Source organism: Ictalurus furcatus, chromosome 17 (assembly GCF_023375685.1).
Source record: "Ictalurus furcatus strain D&B chromosome 17, Billie_1.0, whole genome shotgun sequence".
In the NCBI taxonomy this organism is placed as follows: Eukaryota; Metazoa; Chordata; class Actinopteri; order Siluriformes; family Ictaluridae; genus Ictalurus; species Ictalurus furcatus.
The window spans coordinates 26691672-26709909 of NC_071271.1; the positions used below are offsets into that span (position 1 = coordinate 26691672).

At 52.8% G+C, this 18238-nt stretch overlaps 1 protein-coding gene across 1 annotated transcript in view; it reads left to right on the top strand.

Moving 5' to 3' along the window:
- Window positions 1-311: 311 nt before the first annotated feature.
- Window positions 312-18238, top strand: part of grin3ba (glutamate receptor, ionotropic, N-methyl-D-aspartate 3Ba) — an 89244-nt gene continuing 71317 nt past the window's right edge. The window contains exon 1 of the mRNA XM_053646834.1: window positions 312-755. Coding sequence (XP_053502809.1) covers window positions 312-755 — 444 coding nt within the window. The remainder of the gene's footprint in view (window positions 756-18238) is intronic.

Sequence of the window (18238 nt, forward strand, 5' to 3'; positions counted from 1 at the left end):
TGGCCAGCGCGTTAAAACGCGGATGACGTAGGCAGCTCGAGCGTTTTGAGTTGTTTTTATTTCCAACTCGGAGCGGATGGAGACGGAAAGAGTCGCTCGCGCTCCGGTGCTGTGTGCGTGTATGTTTGTGCGCGCGCGGCGAGTGAGTGCGCGCTCCCGCCGCTCAGAACTCAACCTACAATAAAGCAACAAAAAAAAGAGACAGAGAGAGAGAGAGAGAGAGAGAAAAAACAAAGCAAAGAGGAATTTAAAGAAAGGAAGGAGAAACTGAGGTGCAGGAAGAAGAGCGATGCAGAAGCGGAAGGAGCAGGATGAGTGTGATGCTCTGCAGGCTCGTGGCGTATCTCTCCGTCTCTCTGCACGCGCTCATCTCCCCGTGCCAGCTCCATCCTCAGCCCTGTGGCATCCTCGCGCAGATCGGACACACCATCCGCCTCGGCGCCGTCCTGCCCTCCCATCAGCCCTCGCGCGTCCGAGCCGCCCTGAACCGCGCGCTCATTCACGCCAGAAACTGGCCCCACGCGCCGCTCTTACCCTACAACCTGAGCCTGGAGGTGGTGTGGGCGCGAGCGGCGCACGCGGACCCAGAGTCGGTGTTCAGGTGCGTGTGTCAGGACGTGGTGGTGCGCGGGGTCTCAGCCGTGCTCGCGTTCCCGCAGAGCCAGCACGAGCTCGTGCAGGTGGAGTTCATTTCCGCTTTTCTGGAGATCCCGTTTATCAGCATCATCGAGGAAGGTGAAGCGCTTCAGACGCAGGTGAGCATGCGGTTTATTAATTAAGTAGGCCTAATTAAGTGATTAATTAATGCGTTTAGTTACACCTGTGTGACGTCATGGCCATACCTGATCCTATGTTGAGCAATAATTACACACCGGAACTCTGGAGATTCGACAGAACTGTTCTGGCGGAAGGAAATGTTATTTCTGCAAATATAATTAGATTTAAACTATAAACACTGAGTGTACAGATGTAGAAGTTACAAATGTAGAAGATAAAAATTCATCACTAACCAATCCCAAAATTGCGCAGGTGATCTGTGACGTCATGCGGTCACGCCTGAGCCTCTCACTACTGAACATGAGCAAGAATCATAATCGTATCAGTGGTCACTTACAGTTAACGCTGCTCTCAGATTGAACAGAACGGTAATGTAGCGTGAGCTCGCGGTGCGAAACAAACAACTAATTCATCAGTTTAATTAGACTTCAGATCTTGAGAAACACAGGTGTATGTGTATCAGGTGAACTTTTTATTTTTATAGACTGAGTGAGACAGGTGGGTGTGTCTGAGTGAGGCAGATGGGCGTGTCTGAGTGAGACGGATGGGCGTGTCTTAGTGGGATGGATAGGCTTGTCTGATTGGGACAAATGGGTGTGTCTTAGTGGGACAGAGGCATGGCTGAGTAAAACAAATGGGCATGTCTGAATGAGACAGACGGGCATGTCTGAATGAGACAGACGGGCGTGTCTGAGTGAGGCAGACGGGCATGTCTGAGTGAGACGGACGGGCATGTCTGAGTGAGGCAGATGGGCATGTCTGAGTGAGACGGACGGGCGTGTCTGATTGGGACGGATGGGTGTGTCTGATTGGGACAAATGGGCGTGTCTTAGTGGGACAGAGGCATGTCTGAGTAAAACAAATGGGCATGTCTGAGTGAGACAGGTGGGCGTATCTGCATGGGACAGGCGGGCGTGTCTGAGTGGTACAGACATTCGTGTCTGAGCGGGACGGACGGGCGTGTCTGAGCGGGACGGACGGGCGTGTCTGAGCGGGACGGACGGGCATGTCTTAGTGGGACCATGTCTGAGTAAAACAAATGGGCGTGTCTGAGTGAGACAGGTGGGCGTATCTGCGTGGGACAGGCGGGCTTGTCTGACTGGTATAGACAGGCGTGTCTGAGTGGGACGGACGGAGTGGGGTGGACGGGCGTGTCTGAGTGGAACGGATGGGCGTGTCTGAGTGAGACGGACTGAGTGGGGCAGATGGGAGTGTCTAAGTGGGATGGACGGGCGTGTCTGAGTGGGTCAGATGGGCATGCCTGAGTGGGATGGACGGGCGTGTCTGAGTGAGACGGACTGAGTGAGACGGACGGCCGTGTCTGGGTGAGACGGACTGAGTGGGGTGGACGGGCGTGTCTGAGTGGGACGGAAGGGCGTGTTTGAGTGGGACAGACGGGCGTGACGGAGTGAGATGGACTGAGTGGGTCGGATGGGCGTGTCTGAGTGGGACGGACTGAGTGGGACGGACAGGCGTGTCTGAGTGGGACGGACGGGCGTATCTGAGTGAGATGGACTGAGTGGGATGGACGGGCGTGTCTGAGTGGGGCAGATGGGCGTGCCTGAGTGGGATGGACAGGTGTGTCTGAGTGGGACGGACAGGCGTGTCTGAGTGAGACGGACTGAGTGGGGCAGATGGGACTGTCTGAGTGGGACGGACTGAGTGGGTCATATGGGCATGCCTGAGTGGGATGGACGGGCGTGTCTGGGTGAGACGGACTGAGTGGGGTGGACGGGCGTGTCTGGGTGAGACGGACTGAGTGGGGTGGACGGGCGTGTCTGAGTGAGATGGACTGCGTGGGTCAGATGGGCGTGTCTGAGTGGGGCGGACGGGCGTTTCTGAGTGGGATGGATGGGCATGTCTGAGTGAGACGGACTGAGTGAGATGGACGGGCGTGTCTGAGTGGGACGGACGGGCGTGTCTGAGTGAGATGGACGGGGGTGTCTGAGTGGGACGGACGGGCGTGTCTGAGTGGGACGGACGGGCGTGTCTGAGTGGGACGGACGGGCGTGTCTGAGTGGGACGGACTGAGTGGGGCAGATGGGAGTGTCTGAGTGGGACGGACATGTGTGTCTGAGTGGGTCATATGGGCATGCCTGAGTGGGATGGACGGGCGTGTCTGGGTGAGATGGACTGAGTGGGACGGATGGGCGTGTCTGAGTGGGACGGACTGAGTGGGGTGGACGGGCGTGTCTGAGTGGGATGGATGGGCGTGTCTGAGTCGGATGGATGGGCGTGTCTGAGTGGGACGGACGGGCGTGTCTGAGTGAGACAAACGGGTGTGTCTGAGTGGGACGGACGGGCGTGTCTGAGTGAGACGTACTGAGTGAGATGGACGGGCGTGTCTGAGTGGGACGGACGGGCGTGTCTGAGTGGGACGGACTGAGTGGGACGGACGGGCGTGTCTGAGTGGGATGCATGGGCGTGTCTGAGTGGGATGGATGTGCGTGTCTGAGTGGGACGGACGGGCGTGTCTGAGTGAGACAAACGGGTGTGTCTGAGTGGGACGGACCGGCGTGTCTGAGTGAGACGTACTGAGTGAGATGGACGGGCGTGTCTGAGTGGGACGGACGGGCGTGTCTGAGTGGGACGGACTGAGTGGGACGGACGGGCGTGTCTGAGTGGGATACATGGGCGTGTCTGAGTGGGGCAGATGGGAGTGTCTGAGTGGGATGGACGAGCGTGTCTGAGTGGGACGGACTGAGTGGGGCAGATGGGAGTGTCTGAGTGGGACGGACGGGCGTGTCTGAGTGGGACGGACGGGCGTGTCTGAGTGGGACGGACGGGCATGTCTGAGTGAGACGGACTGAGTGAGACGGACGGGCGTGTCTGAGTGGGACGGACGGGCGTGTCTGAGTGGGACGGACGGGCGTGTCTGAGTGAGACGGACTGAGTGGGGCAGATGGGCGTGTCTGAGTGGGACGGACAGGCGTGTCTGAGTGGGGCGGATGGGCGTGTCTGAGTGGGACGGACGGGCATGTCTGAGTGGGATGGACTGAGTGAGATGCATGGGCGTGTCTGAGTGGGACGGACGGGCGTGTCTGAGTGGGATGGATGGACGTGTCTGAGTGGGACGGACGGGCGTGTCTGAGTGGGATGGACGGGCGTGTCTGAGTGAGACAGACGGGCGTGTCTGGGTGAGATGGACTGAGTGGGACGGACAGGCGTGTCTGAGAGGGACGGACAGGCGTGTCTGAGAGGGACGGACGGGCGTGTCTGAGTGGGACGGATGGGCGTGTCTGAGTGAGACGGACTGAGTGGGACGGACGGGCGTGTCTGAGTGGGACGGACGGGCATGTCTGAGTGGGACGGACTGAGTGAGATGCACGGGCGTGTCTGAGTGGGACGGACAGGCGTGTCTGAGTGGGATGGATGGACGTGTCTGAGTGGGACGAACGGGCGTGTCTGAGTGGGACGGATGGGCGTGTCTGAGTGGGACGGATGGGCGTGTCTGAGTGGGGCGGACGGGCGTTTCTGAGTGGGATGGACGGGCGTGTCTGAGCGGGACGGACTGAGTGAGATGGACGGACGTGTCTGAGTGGGACGGACGGGCGTGTCTGAGTGGGACGGACGGGCGTGTCTGAGTGGGACGGACGGGCGTTTCTGAGCGGGACGGATGGGCGTGTCTGAGTGGGACGGACGGGCATGTCTGAGTGAGACGGATGGACGTGTCTGAGTGAGATGGACGGACGTGTCTGAGTGGGATGGACGGGCATGTCTGAGTGAGATGGACGGGCGTGTCTGAGTGAGGCAGACGGGCATGTCTGAGTGAGACGGACGGGCATGTCTGAATGAGACAGACGGGCATGTCTGAATGAGACAGACGGGCGTGTCTGAGTGAGGCAGACGGGCATGTCTGAGTGAGACGGACGGGCGAGTCTGAGTGAGGCAGATGGGCATGTCTGAGTGAGACGGACGGGCGTGTCTGATTGGGACGGATGGGCGTGTCTGATTGGGACAAATGGGCGTGTCTTAGTGGGACAGAGGCATGTCTGAGTAAAACAAATGGGCATGTCTGAGTGAGACAGGTGGGCGTATCTGCATGGGACAGGCGGGCGTGTCTGAGTGGTACAGACATTCGTGTCTGAGCGGGACGGACGGGCGTGTCTGAGCGGGACGGACGGGCGTGTCTGATTGGGACGGATGGGCATGTCTTAGTGGGACCATGTCTGAGTAAAACAAATGGGCGTGTCTGAGTGAGACAGGTGGGCGTATCTGCGTGGGACAGGCGGGCTTGTCTGAGTGGTATAGACAGGCGTGTCTGAGTGGGACGGACGGAGTGGGGTGGACGGGCGTGTCTGAGTGGAACGGATGGGCGTGTCTGAGTGAGACGGACTGAGTGGGGCAGATGGGAGTGTCTGAGTGGGACGGACGGGCGTGTCTGAGTGGGTCAGATGGGCATGCCTGAGTGGGATGGACGGGCGTGTCTGAGTGAGACGGACTGAGTGAGACGAACGGCCGTGTCTGGGTGAGACGGACTGAGTGGGACGGACGGGCGTGTCTGAGTGGGATGGATGGGCGTGTCTGAGTGGGACAGACGGGCGTGACGGAGTGAGATGGACTGAGTGGGTCGGATGGGCGTGTCTGAGTGGGACGGACTGAGTGGGACGGACAGGCGTGTCTGAGTGGGACGGACGGGCGTATCTGAGTGAGATGGACTGAGTGGGACGGACGGGCGTGTCTGAGTGGGGCAGATGGGCGTGCCTGAGTGGGATGGACAGGCGTGTCTGAGTGGGACAGACAGGCGTGTCTGAGTGAGACGGACTGAGTGGGGCAGATTGGGACTGTCTGAGTGGGACGGACTGAGTGGGTCATATGGGCATGCCTGAGTAGGATGGACGGGCGTGTCTGGGTGAGACGGACTGAGTGGGGTGGACGGGCGTGTCTGGGTGAGACGGACTGAGTGGGGTGGACGGGCGTGTCTGAGTGGGACGGATGGGCGTGTCTGAGTGAGATGGACGGGGGTGTCTGAGTGGGACGGACGGGCGTGTCTGAGTGGGACGGAGAGGCATGGCTGAGTGAGATGGACTGCGTGGGTCAGATGGGCGTGTCTGAGTGGGACGGATGGGCGTGTCTGAGTGGGGCAGACGGGCGTTTCTGAGTGGGATGGATGGGCATGTCTGAGTGAGACAGACTGAGTGAGATGGACGGGCGTGTCTGAGTGGGACGGACGGGCGTGTCTGAGTGAGATGGACGGGGGTGTCTGAGTGGGACGGACGGGCGTGTCTGAGTGGGACGGACGGACGTGTCTGAGTGGGACGGACTGAGTGGGGCAGATGGGAGTGTCTGAGTGGGACGGACATGTGTGTCTGAGTGGGTCATATGGGCATGCCTGAGTGGGATGGACGGGCGTGTCTGGGTGAGACGGACTGAGTGGGACGGATGGGCGTGTCTGAGTGGGACGGACTGAGTGGGGTGGACGGGCGTGTCTGAGTGGGATGGATGGGCGTGTCTGAGTGGGACGGACGGGCGTGTCTGAGTGAGACAGACGGGTGTGTCTGAGTGGGACGGACGGGCGTGTCTGAGTGAGACGTACTGAGTGAGATGGACGGGCGTGTCTGAGTGGGACGGACGGGCGTGTCTGAGTGGGACGGACTGAGTGGGACGGACGGGCGTGTCTGAGTGGGATGCATGGGCGTGTCTGAGTGGGGCAGATGGGAGTGTCTGAGTGGGACGGACGGGCGTGTCTGAGTGGGACGGACTGAGTGGGGCAGATGGGAGTGTCTGAGTGGGACGGACGGGCGTGTCTGAGTGGGACGGACGGGCGTGTCTGAGTGGGATGGACGGGCATGTTTGAGTGAGATGGACGGGCGTGTCTGAGTGGGACGGACGGGTGTGTCTGAGTGGGTCATATGGGCATGCCTGAGTGGGATGGACGGGCGTGTCTGGGTGAGACGGACTGAGTGGGACGGATGGGCGTGTCTGAGTGGGACGGACTGAGTGGGGTGGACGGGCGTGTCTGAGTGGGATGGATGGGCGTGTCTGAGTGGGATGGATGGGCGTGTCTGAGTGGGACGGACGGGCGTGTCTGAGTGAGACAAACGGGTGTGTCTGAGTGGGACGGACGGGCGTGTCTGAGTGAGACGTACTGAGTGAGATGGACGGGCGTGTCTGAGTGGGACGGACGGGCGTGTCTGAGTGGGACGGACTGAGTGGGACGGACGGGCGTGTCTGAGTGGGATGCATGGGCGTGTCTGAGTGGGGCAGATGGGAGTGTCTGAGTGGGACGGACGGGCGTGTCTGAGTGGGACGGACTGAGTGGGGCAGATGGGAGTGTCTGAGTGGGACGGACGGGCGTGTCTGAGTGGGGTGGACGGACGTGTCTGAGTGGGACGGACTGAGTGGGGCAGATGGGAGTGTCTGAGTGGGACGGACATGTGTGTCTGAGTGGGTCATATGGGCATGCCTGAGTGGGATGGACGGGCGTGTCTGGGTGAGACGGACTGAGTGGGACGGATGGGCGTGTCTGAGTGGGACGGACTGAGTGGGGTGGACGGGCGTGTCTGAGTGGGATGGATGGGCGTGTCTGAGTGGGATGGATGGGCGTGTCTGAGTGGGACGGACGGGCGTGTCTGAGTGAGACAAACGGGTGTGTCTGAGTGGGACGGACGGGCGTGTCTGAGTGAGACGTACTGAGTGAGATGGACGGGCGTGTCTGAGTGGGACGGACGGGCGTGTCTGAGTGGGACGGACTGAGTGGGACGGACGGGCGTGTCTGAGTGGGATGCATGGGCGTGTCTGAGTGGGGCAGATGGGAGTGTCTGAGTGGGACGGACGGGCGTGTCTGAGTGGGACGGACTGAGTGGGGCAGATGGGAGTGTCTGAGTGGGACGGACGGGCGTGTCTGAGTGGGACGGACGGGCGTGTCTGAGTGGGATGGACGGGCATGTCTGAGTGAGACGGACGGGCGTGTCTGAGTGGGACGGACGGGTGTGTCTGAGTGGGACGGATGGGCGTGTCTGAGTGAGACGGACTGAGTGGGGCAGATGGGCGTGTCTGAGTGGGACGGACAGGCGTGTCTGAGTGGGGCGGATGGGCGTGTCTGAGTGGGATGGACGGGCATGTCTGAGTGGGATGGACTGAGTGAGATGCACGGGCGTGTCTGAGTGGGACGGACGGGCGTGTCTGAGTGGGATGGATGGGCGTGTCTGAGTGGGACGGACGGGCGTGTCTGAGTGGGATGGACGGGCGTGTCTGAGTGAGACGGACTGAGTGAGACGGCCCGGCGTGTCTGGGTGAGACGGACTGAGTGGGACGGACAGGCGTGTCTGAGTGGGACGGACGGGGGTGTCTGAGTGGGACGGACGGGCATGTCTGAGTGGGACGGACTGAGTGAGATGCACGGGCGTGTCTGAGTGGGACGGACGGGCGTGTCTGAGTGGGATGGATGGGCGTGTCTGAGTGGGATGAACGGGCGTGTCTGAGTGGGGCGGACGGGCGTTTCTGAGTGGGATGGACGGGCGTGTCTGAGCGGGACGGACTGAGTGAGATGGACGGACGTGTCTGAGTGGGACGGACGGGCGTGTCTGAGTGGGACGGACGGGCGTGTCTGAGTGGGACGGACGGGCGTGTCTGAGTGGGATGGATGGGCGTGTCTGAGTGGGACGGATGGGCGTGTCTGAGTGGGGCGGACGGGCGTTTCTGAGTGGGATGGACGGGCGTGTCTGAGCGGGACGGACTGAGTGAGATGGACGGACGTGTCTGAGTGGGACGGACGGGCGTGTCTGAGTGGGACGGATGGGCGTGTCTGAGTGGGACGGACGGGCGTTTCTGAGTGGGATGGATGGGCGTGTCTGAGCAGGACGGATGGGCGTGTCTGAGCGGAATGGACGGGCATGTCTGAGTGAGACGGATGGACGTGTCTGAGTGAGATGGACGGGCGTGTCTGAGTGGGACGGACGGGCGTGTCTGAGTAAGATGGACGGGCGTGTCTGAGTGGGACAGACGGGCGTGTCTGAGCGGGATGGACGGGCGTGTCTGAGTGGGACGGACGGGCGTGTCTGAGCGGAATGGACGGGCATGTCTGAGTGAGACGGATGGACGTGTCTGAGTGAGATGGACGGGCGTGTCTGAGTGGGACGGACGGGCGTGTCTGAGTAAGATGGACGGGCGTGTCTGAGCGGGACGGACGGGCGTGTCTGAGTGGGGCGGACGGGCGTGTCTGAGCGGGATGGACGGGCGTGTCTGAGCGGGACGGACGGGCGTGTCTGAGTGGGGCGGACGGGCGTGTCTGAGTGGGACGGATGGGCGTGTCTGAGTGGGCGGACAGGCGTGTCTGAGTGAGACAGATGGACGTGTCTGCATAAGTTAATACCAGTTGATAATAAATAATATAAAATAATAACTGATTTGAAACGGCACGTTCAGGTCGAGCCGGACCACTTCATGGTAAACGCTCTGAGATTTTCATTTTGTATATTTTTTTGTATCTAATTTGTAATTATTTAGTAACTTTAAATTTTTTATAAATTTCCAAATTTGTGCCGATTTTTTCCAGTTTAATAAAGAAAATGAAATGAAAATGTCCGGAACCCCGGACGGTTTCTCTGGCAGTTTGTCAGCGAACGTTTCTACCCTGAGATCGTGGTGTTTCCTCCCGAAGTATCGTGATATGATGTGATTATCGTATCGCCCCGCCCTGCAGTCAGGACACTTCCTTTTCATTACTGAGCTGGATTTCCCTGCGCTGGATTAAACCGCGTTAACGCTGCAGCGTTTCATCTCTTCTTTACTTTGCGCTTCACTCAGACGGTGGCATTATACAGCGGGATTATCACTCTCTGGGTGAGAACTGGAAGAGTATAGAAGTCAGAGAAGCTGGAGATGATGTGTGCGGAGGGAATAGTTCGGCTCTGGACTCTCGGTGGATGCAGACTGTAAAAGCGTCTGATGAATTTGTCCCTTCGTCTCCGGTCTTCAGGAGGAAGAGGAGTCGGTGTAGTCCGTGTGTACAGACTCCCGCACCGGCTCGGCTTTTGTTCCGCTGCGGTGAGAAATGCAATGATTGTGGAAAAGAAAAGCACTGGAGTGAAAAAGTGAGGGGCGGAAAGAGGGATATTATTTACATTTCCACACGGTACAGTTCAGACCTTCAGTTCTCATTTACACTCAACATTTACTCTACAGCCACAGCTGAGCTGCTCAACACTCTCCTTCTACAGAACTTTATACAGAGCTACACTGGACCTTCTGCACCCTTACTGATCGACATTATCCGTGTGTGTGTGTGTGTGTGTGTGTGTGTGTGTGTGTGTGTGTGGTAGTCCTATATTTTCCTCAAGTGTTTTGAACCACATTGATTTTCCAACGATTTACAATTTATATTTATAAAAGAATTACGTCATGCTTTTCACCCATTTATAGTTACATTTACTGTTCCTGAAACGAGTTCTCGCTTATGCTATAGCAGCTATAAACACTCGTTCCCTCACCCACCTCTCTCTTTTCCCTCTTTATTCTGTCTCTTGACCTTAATAAGAGAGATATTTACACAGCTTGTCGTGTTGCCCAGAAAAGAAGTGTAAACTCTTCTGTCTCCTCTAAACTTTACCTCTGCCTACAAAGCGCTGACACTGGAGACTCCTTCCATACATGAACACTTCCTTACTTTGAGAAAACTTCACCACATAAACAATTATTTAATACGAGTCCCTGTGAACGAGCCGTTACTATAGAAACCATAACATATTAGAACGAGAGCGTTAATATAAACCTGCGCTACTGTCAGAGCCGCTGTTCTAGAGAATCAACACCTGATTACCCAATCAGAGTCCAGAACTCAGCAGTGTGAGATAATACACAGTGTTTTTGTAAAGATATTGAACGTGCGGAGAGAACGTCTCCGAGGAGAACGTCTCAGAGGAGAACATCTCAGAGGAGAACGTCTCCGAGGAGAACATCTCCGAGGAGAACGTCTCAGAGGACAACATCTCAGAGGAGAACGTGGTGTATATTTCACTTTTATTCTGAATGTTGTTAGTGATGCGTTGGTTATATTTTGGAGAACTGGAGCAGGAAGAGTCCCGGCTGTGTTTATTCTCGGCTACAGGTTTATCCGCGTCTCCAGCCCAGAAGCTGTTTCTCCTGCAGGTTTTATCTCGGGTTTTTATCTCGACTCTTTTATCCAGCAGCAGCGCAGGAACTCGGTTTGCATGCAGATTGTGAGCAGGAGGTCAAAACTGCTGTGAGTGGAGTGTTTGCTTCTTTTTTTTGTGCATGTAAGCACATTTTTATATTCCACTTTTCCTCTCATGAGGTACAGTGTCTATTTAGTCAGAAGATACTTCTTAAATCTCTGCAGCACATTCTCACTCTTCCTTTTTTTTAAAATCCTAATGAAATCTACAATAATTCAAGGTCACGTAAGGATTAATTAAATAATGGATTGCTTTTTTTAAAACCTATTTTTATCTCTACAATCGGACAGAAGTGAGGTCTTTTTAACAAGAATCATCATCATAAATGAATTAATAAATGAATTCATTAAATCAAGCCTTATCTCATCCCCAGATGTCGAGCAGGTGGATCATTCCGGATTTCGCAGATATTTTCACGTCTAATAGCAATATGGCAAAAAGCTAAGCAGATATTTCATTCAGTTGAAGGGCGCGGGATCATGGAGAACGCCATGAGTACATGTAGTAACGTGTTCGCTGTAACGTGACCAACAGTAACGTTCCTGCAACGCTTCCTCACACAGCTTCTGCAGTTAGAAGGAAACTAATGACGATGTTAACGTTCCTGCAAATAAAAACGTTGCATTAATGTTGTAGGAGTGTTTCTAAACATTACATTAATGTTGGAGTGTTTCTAAACATTACATTAATGCTGGAGTGTTTCTAAACGTTGCATTAATGTTGGAGTGTTTCTAAATGTTGCATTAATGTTGGAGTGTTTCTAAACGTTGCATTAATGTTGTAGGAGTGTTTCTAAACGTTGCATTAATGTTGGAGTGTTTCTAAATGTTGCATTAATGTTGTAGGAGTGTTTCTAAACGTTACATTAATGTTGGAGTGTTTCTAAATGTTGCATTAATGTTGGAGTGTTTCTAAACGTTGCATTAATGTTGTAGGAGTGTTTCTAAACGGTACATTAATGTTGGAGTGTTTCTAAACGTTACATTAATGTTGGAGTGTTTCTAAACGTTACATTAATGTTGGAGTGTTTCTAAACGTTGCATTAATGTTGTAGGAGTGTTTCTAAACGTTACATTAATGTTGGAGTGTTTCTAAACGTTACATTAATGTTGGAGTGTTTCTAAACGTTACATTAATGTTGGAGTGTTTCTAAACGTTGCATTAATGTTGTAGGAGTGTTTCTAAACGTTACCGATCATCCAGAGAGAGACCCTGAATCATAATCTTGTATATATAGAAATATATTGTCCAGCACATGTTTAGTTTAAATTCCTAAGTGTACTTAAGCAAATGGAATGCGGAGACGGATCTGTAAAGTTTTCTGAGAGCATGAAGATTCACATTTGCATTTATTTGATTATTTTGCTAAGATATTGCAGCGTTTTTGTTACAGCTAAAAGCCGCTGCAGGTGATTTTTCTCCCTAATGTACTCCGGCTGAGTAACGTCCTCGCTGGACCAGGAGAGAGAAGAAATGCGCCTGCATGTCAGCCTCTTTGGGAAGAGACCGACTCGTATCTTCATTTACTTCTGCGATTCAGATGGAAGTACATAATAATTCTCTTTATTTTCAGTGAGTGGGTCTCTCTCGGTAGATATAAAAGCTTTTTTTTCCTCTGTCACACTGTGCTTGAGCTCAATAATAAGAGACGAATCCTCCTGTGGTTTATCAGCGCTAAACTCGGGCCTTCATTAACTCGTCTTCTGTCCGAAATGAAGATTAAAACGTTAAAAACTCAATTTGGCCCTTTGAATTAAATCACACACTAATCGAGGGACCTTGAGGGATTTCGTTTCCTCGGCGATGGCTGTGGTCGAGAAAAAATGATTAATGACTCCGAGGCTCATTACGGCGCTTTTAGCGTTTTTTTTTCTCTTAATGCAAAGTTCTGTTAATATTAATCAGGTAGGCACAGCTGATAACATAGACACAATATACTGCACCGCTCTCGGCCAGTCGGAGCACAGCGCACCGCTCTCGGCCAATCGGAGCACGGCGCACCGCTCTCGGCCAATCGGAGCACGGCGCACCGCTCTCGGCCAATCGGAGCACGGCGCACCGCTCTCGTCCAGTCGGAGCACGGCGCACCGCTCTCGTCCAGCCGGAGCACGGCGCACCGCTCTCGTCCAGCCGGAGCACGGCGCACCGCTCTTGGCCAATCGGAGCACAGCACACCGCTCTCGGCCAATCTGAAAACAGTTTACCGCTCTCGGCCACTCGTAACACGCCGTACTGCTCTCGGCCACTCGGAACACTCCGCGCCGCTCTCGGCCAATCGGAACACTCCGCGCCGCTCTCGGCCAATCGGAACACTCCGCGCCGCTCTCGGCCAATCGGAACACGCCACAGCAGATCAGTACAGTGAGACTGGTGCCATCAGTATGCAGGATGTAGCAGCTGCAGGACAGGAAATGATGTCCCAGTTTCTGAAGCTCAGCCTGGATCGTCTTCTCGTATAAAAGCAGAGCAGATAAGTGAAAAGTGAAGCGTGTTTGCTGAGAGTCGCTGTGAGAGATAAGAGACTGAAGTAATGAAAATAAAAGATAAGTGTGCGACACTGTCTCGCACAGACACTGAAATGTTTCACGCCAAACCTCGTCTGTGCCGATCTGCTGCCCTCTCGGCCACAACATCACGACGAGCGGATTTAATTCTCTCGCTCTTCTATGAGAGCTAAATGTCAAAACTCAGGGCGTGTGTTCCAGCTGAAAACGGATTAACATTCAGTGAGCACAGTTACCCAATCGTTTACAAAAAACGAAATCACCAGGAAACAAACGCATAAATAACCCTTTATATCATCATTCATTTCAATATCACTTCAAATACATCAGATACATTTTACACTGAAGGCCAAGTAAACGTCTGTGCTCTGATTGGCTAGAGTGTGATTAGGGGCGGGAACTGTGACCTGATTGGTTACGGCGGGATTAGGGGCGGGAACTGTGACCTGATTGGTTACGGCGGGATTAGGGGTGGGGACTGTGACTTGATTGGTTACGGCGGGATTAGGGGCGGGAACTGTGACCTGATTGGTTACGGCGGGATTAGGGGCGGGAACTGTGACCTGATTGGTTACGGTGTGATTAGGGACGGGAACTGTGACCTGATTGGTTACGGCGGGATTAGGGGCGGGAACTGTGACCTGATTGGTTACGGCGTGATTAGGGGCGGGAACTGTGACCTGATTGGTTACGGTGTGATTAGGGGCGGGAACTGTGACCTGATTGGTTACGGCGTGATTAGGGGCGGGAACTGTGACCTGATTGGTTACGGTGTGATTAGGGGCGGGAACTGTGACTTGATTGGTTATGGCGTGATTAGGGACGGGAACTGTGACTTGATTGGTTACGGCGTGATTAGGGACGGGAACTGTGACCTGATTGGTTACGGCGTGATTAGGGGCGGGAACTGTGACTTGATTGGTTACGGCGTGATTAGGGACGGGAACTGTGACCTGATTGGTTACGGCGTGATTAGGGGCGGGAACTGTGACTTGATTGGTTACGGCGTGATTAGGGGCGGGGACTGTGACCTGATTAATTGCCTGTAAATTAATATCGTTAAAATCTGTCTCTGTTCAGTGGAACTTTTTGTTCCAACCTTGAAATTTGCCTTGGGGTTTTGTGGACTCAGATTTCTATCTGTGGAGTGCCTCAGTAGAATATTGGGACACACACACACACACACACACAGCTTTTGTTCAGGTCTGTCAGACTCGAGTAGTGGCTGTGTTTCCATTATTGTCTTCATCACACAGTAAAGAGGACGATTTTCACTAAGGCTCAGATGTGATGTCATTTCAGACTCAGGAACCAGGTGTGAAAGTGCTATACAGTAGCAGTGTGTGTGTGTGTGTGTGTGTGTGTGTGTGTGTGTAAAATAGTTTCTTCCACATCCTTCTTCTTACTCTGTCGTGGTAATAAGACCTGCTGATATAAGGCATCGCTCAACACTAATCCTGTCAGCATCCAGCATTAACCGTGTGGATGCTCAGGGTTCTGTTTATCTCCACTGATGCTACAGATCCATATTCCAGTTTCATTTTCCCTTGTTTTGGTTCCAGCTGCTGCAGCATGTCCATTTCCTGTCCAGGATGAAGAACATGTCGTTTCTGATACAGTATCTGTGTTATTGTTCCCTCAAAGGAATCGGAGCAAAGCTTGGTGCTTTTCGTTCCTTAACCGTTTGAGGGGAAAAAGCAACTCCTTCAGTCATCGGTCAGAAATACGAGAGTATTATACACATGATTAGATGATTATATAAATAACTTCAAACATTTTGTTTTGTTACATCCAGATTTTCAAATCTCCACACCCCATGGCATTTCTACAGCACTACAGCTCGGTGCTTTGATTCGCTTTAGAAGATACATCTACAGAAAAAATGCTACGACCCAAAACCCCCAGCATGTTTGATTCACTTCCTGCAGTCGAGTTGATTCAGAGTCGATCCAGAGTCGAATCACTTTCACACTGCAAACGAAGCGCCCTGGAGTTCAGTTGGAAGCGGACCGAGACCACCTCGCTCTGACGCTCACGTGTTCTCATCTGACTGAAGAACCTCACCGAGGGGTAGAAGATGCCAGGGTTCCGTTCAAGCACACTAAAAAACCCATAAAGTGTTCCGTCTGAAATTTATACAAGATGCTCCTGGAACAAATTATTTAAACACTAGCCAACTCGCTAGCAGGAGCTAATTTGACGGGAGTTAACGGGATTTTTGAGGATGTTCACAGTCTAATGCTAGACAGCGAGGTAAAGTAAGAGAAGCTGAGAGGATTCATGGAAGAATTTGTTTTTGGAATACGTTTAAATGTTCATAAGACGTACCGAATACGATCTCAAAGCAGCCGCTGTAGTCTTAATGTCGAAGCAGAACTGCAGCTGCTGCGTTTTCACTTGATCGTTAAAAATCTCATTTGGAGTACAGAGGTACTTTCATCTTTACACACAAAAATGTATATAATAATAATTAGTTTTGGGTTGTTTTTTTTAAAGCAGTATAAAATGCAACTTTTTAATTTGACAGATTCATTCCGTATAAAATCTGCTTCTCTGTTTTGATTAAACTTCTTGTTCGGATGTTGAAATTCGCCTCAAGGTAATGAGGATTCAATTTCTCCAGTGGAATACCTGTGAAGACACACACACACACACACACACACACACACACACACGGCTTTGTGGAAGTGTTTATTTGGCTCTGTCAGGCTCGGTTACTGGCCGAGTGTTTGGGATGCTGTGCTTTCTGGCAGGATCATTCCATCCCCTAAATACACTCCTCGCCTCGTTTTCGCTTCTCATTCTCTTTCGGTTTTTCTCCATCTCTCTCCTGAATAAGGACAAAACAGCGAGCCGCGTCGCCTCGGCATCTCTAAAACGAGTGTTTGAGCGTGTAACGATATGATAAATTCACATTATTCTGTCCAACGCAATGTTTTGGTTTTCTGTTTGTCATAGTATCTGCTTACAGCATCACATTTCCCCAGAGGGAATAAAGAGTAAAACCATACGTTTACATTTAATATCTAAATATTTCCATATTTCCATTAAACTCCACGTAGTATCCGTGCAGCGTTTACACTGTTCTCATATTTACAGGCTCTCGTGAGTCCGTGGTGTGGAACGCAGCACTCTCAGAGCTACACATGTTCCTATGAGATGTTCTTCAACACAGCGAGCGATCTAACATAACCAGATACTCTACTGCTTGGTTCCACCGGGGAAAATGGAGTGAATATTCAGTTTCTACACCAGCCTGTTGTTGATTAGTTTTCTCTAACAGCATAACAGCACTTCCAGAATTATTTTGTTCCTCTCCCTCTTGCGTACGCATACTAATGTTATTCTACCTGGTCTTATTATTATTCTTATTCTGGCTAGGGTGTCTACGGCAGCCCATAGAATCGTCTGGTAGAAAGTTGTGAAATTTGGCACACTGATCGGGGAGGGTCTAAAGAACATTCTCACCAAATTTTAGGCAAGTGCTGCTAACGCTGTAGCGCCACCGTCAGGTCAAATTTTGGCCTAATTTGGAAGTACGTTTATGCTCATTACTTTTGAACCGTGTGTCCAAAGTTTAAAAGCCAGGCATCCCTGGATTCCCCGGTCGAGACGAGTTCAACGCTTGTACCTCTTATACAACAGTGGATTCCCCGGTCGAGACGAGTTCAAAGCTTGTACCTCTTATACAACAGTGGATTCCCCGGTCGAGACGAGTTCAACGCTTGTACCTCTTATACAACAGTGGATTCCCCGGTCGAGACGAGTTCAAAGCTTGTACCTCTTATACAACAGTGGATTCCCCGGTCGAGACGAGTTCAACGCTTGTACCTCTTATACAACAGTGGATTCCCCGGTCGAGACGAGTTCAACGCTTATACCACTTATACAACAGTGGATTCCCCGGTCGAGACGAGTTCAACGCTTGTACCTCTTATACAACAGTGGATTCCCCGGGTCGAGACGAGTTCAACGCTTGTACCTCTTATACAACAGTGGATTCCCCGGTCGAGACGAGTTCAATGCTTGTACCTCTTATACAACAGTGGATTCCCCGGTCGAGACGAGTTCAACGCTTGTACCTCTTATAGAACAGTGGATTCCCCGGGTCGAGACGAGTTCAACGCTTGTACCTCTTATACAACAGTGGATTCCCCGGTCGAGACGAGTTCAACGCTTGTACCTCTTATACAACAGTGGATTCCCCGGTCGAGATGAGTTCAACGCTTGTACCTCTTATAGAACAGTGGATTCCCCGGGTCGAGACGAGTTCAACGCTTGTACCTCTTATACAACAGTGGATTCCCCGGGTCGAGACGAGTTCAACGCTTATACCTCTTATACAACAGTGGATTCCCCGGTCGAGACGAGTTCAACGCTTGTACCTCTTATACAACAGTGGATTCCCCGGTCGAGACGAGTTCAACGCTTGTACCTCTTATACAACAGTGGATTCCCTGGTCGAGACGAGTTCAACGCTTATACCACTTATACAACAGTGGATTCCCCGGGTCGAGACGAGTTCAACGCTTGTACCTCTTATACAACAGTGGATTCCCCGGTCGAGACGAGTTCAACGCTTGTACCTCTTATACAACAGTGGATTCCCCGGTCGAGACGAGTTCAACGCTTGTACCTCTTATACAGCAGTGGATTCCCCGGTCGAGACGAGTTCAACGCTTGTACCTCTCATACAACAGTGGATTCCCCGGGTCGAGACGAGTTCAACGCTTGTACCTCTCATACAACAGTGGATTCCCCGGGTCGAGACGAGTTCAACGCTTGTACCTCTTATACAACAGTGGATTCCCCGGTCGAGAC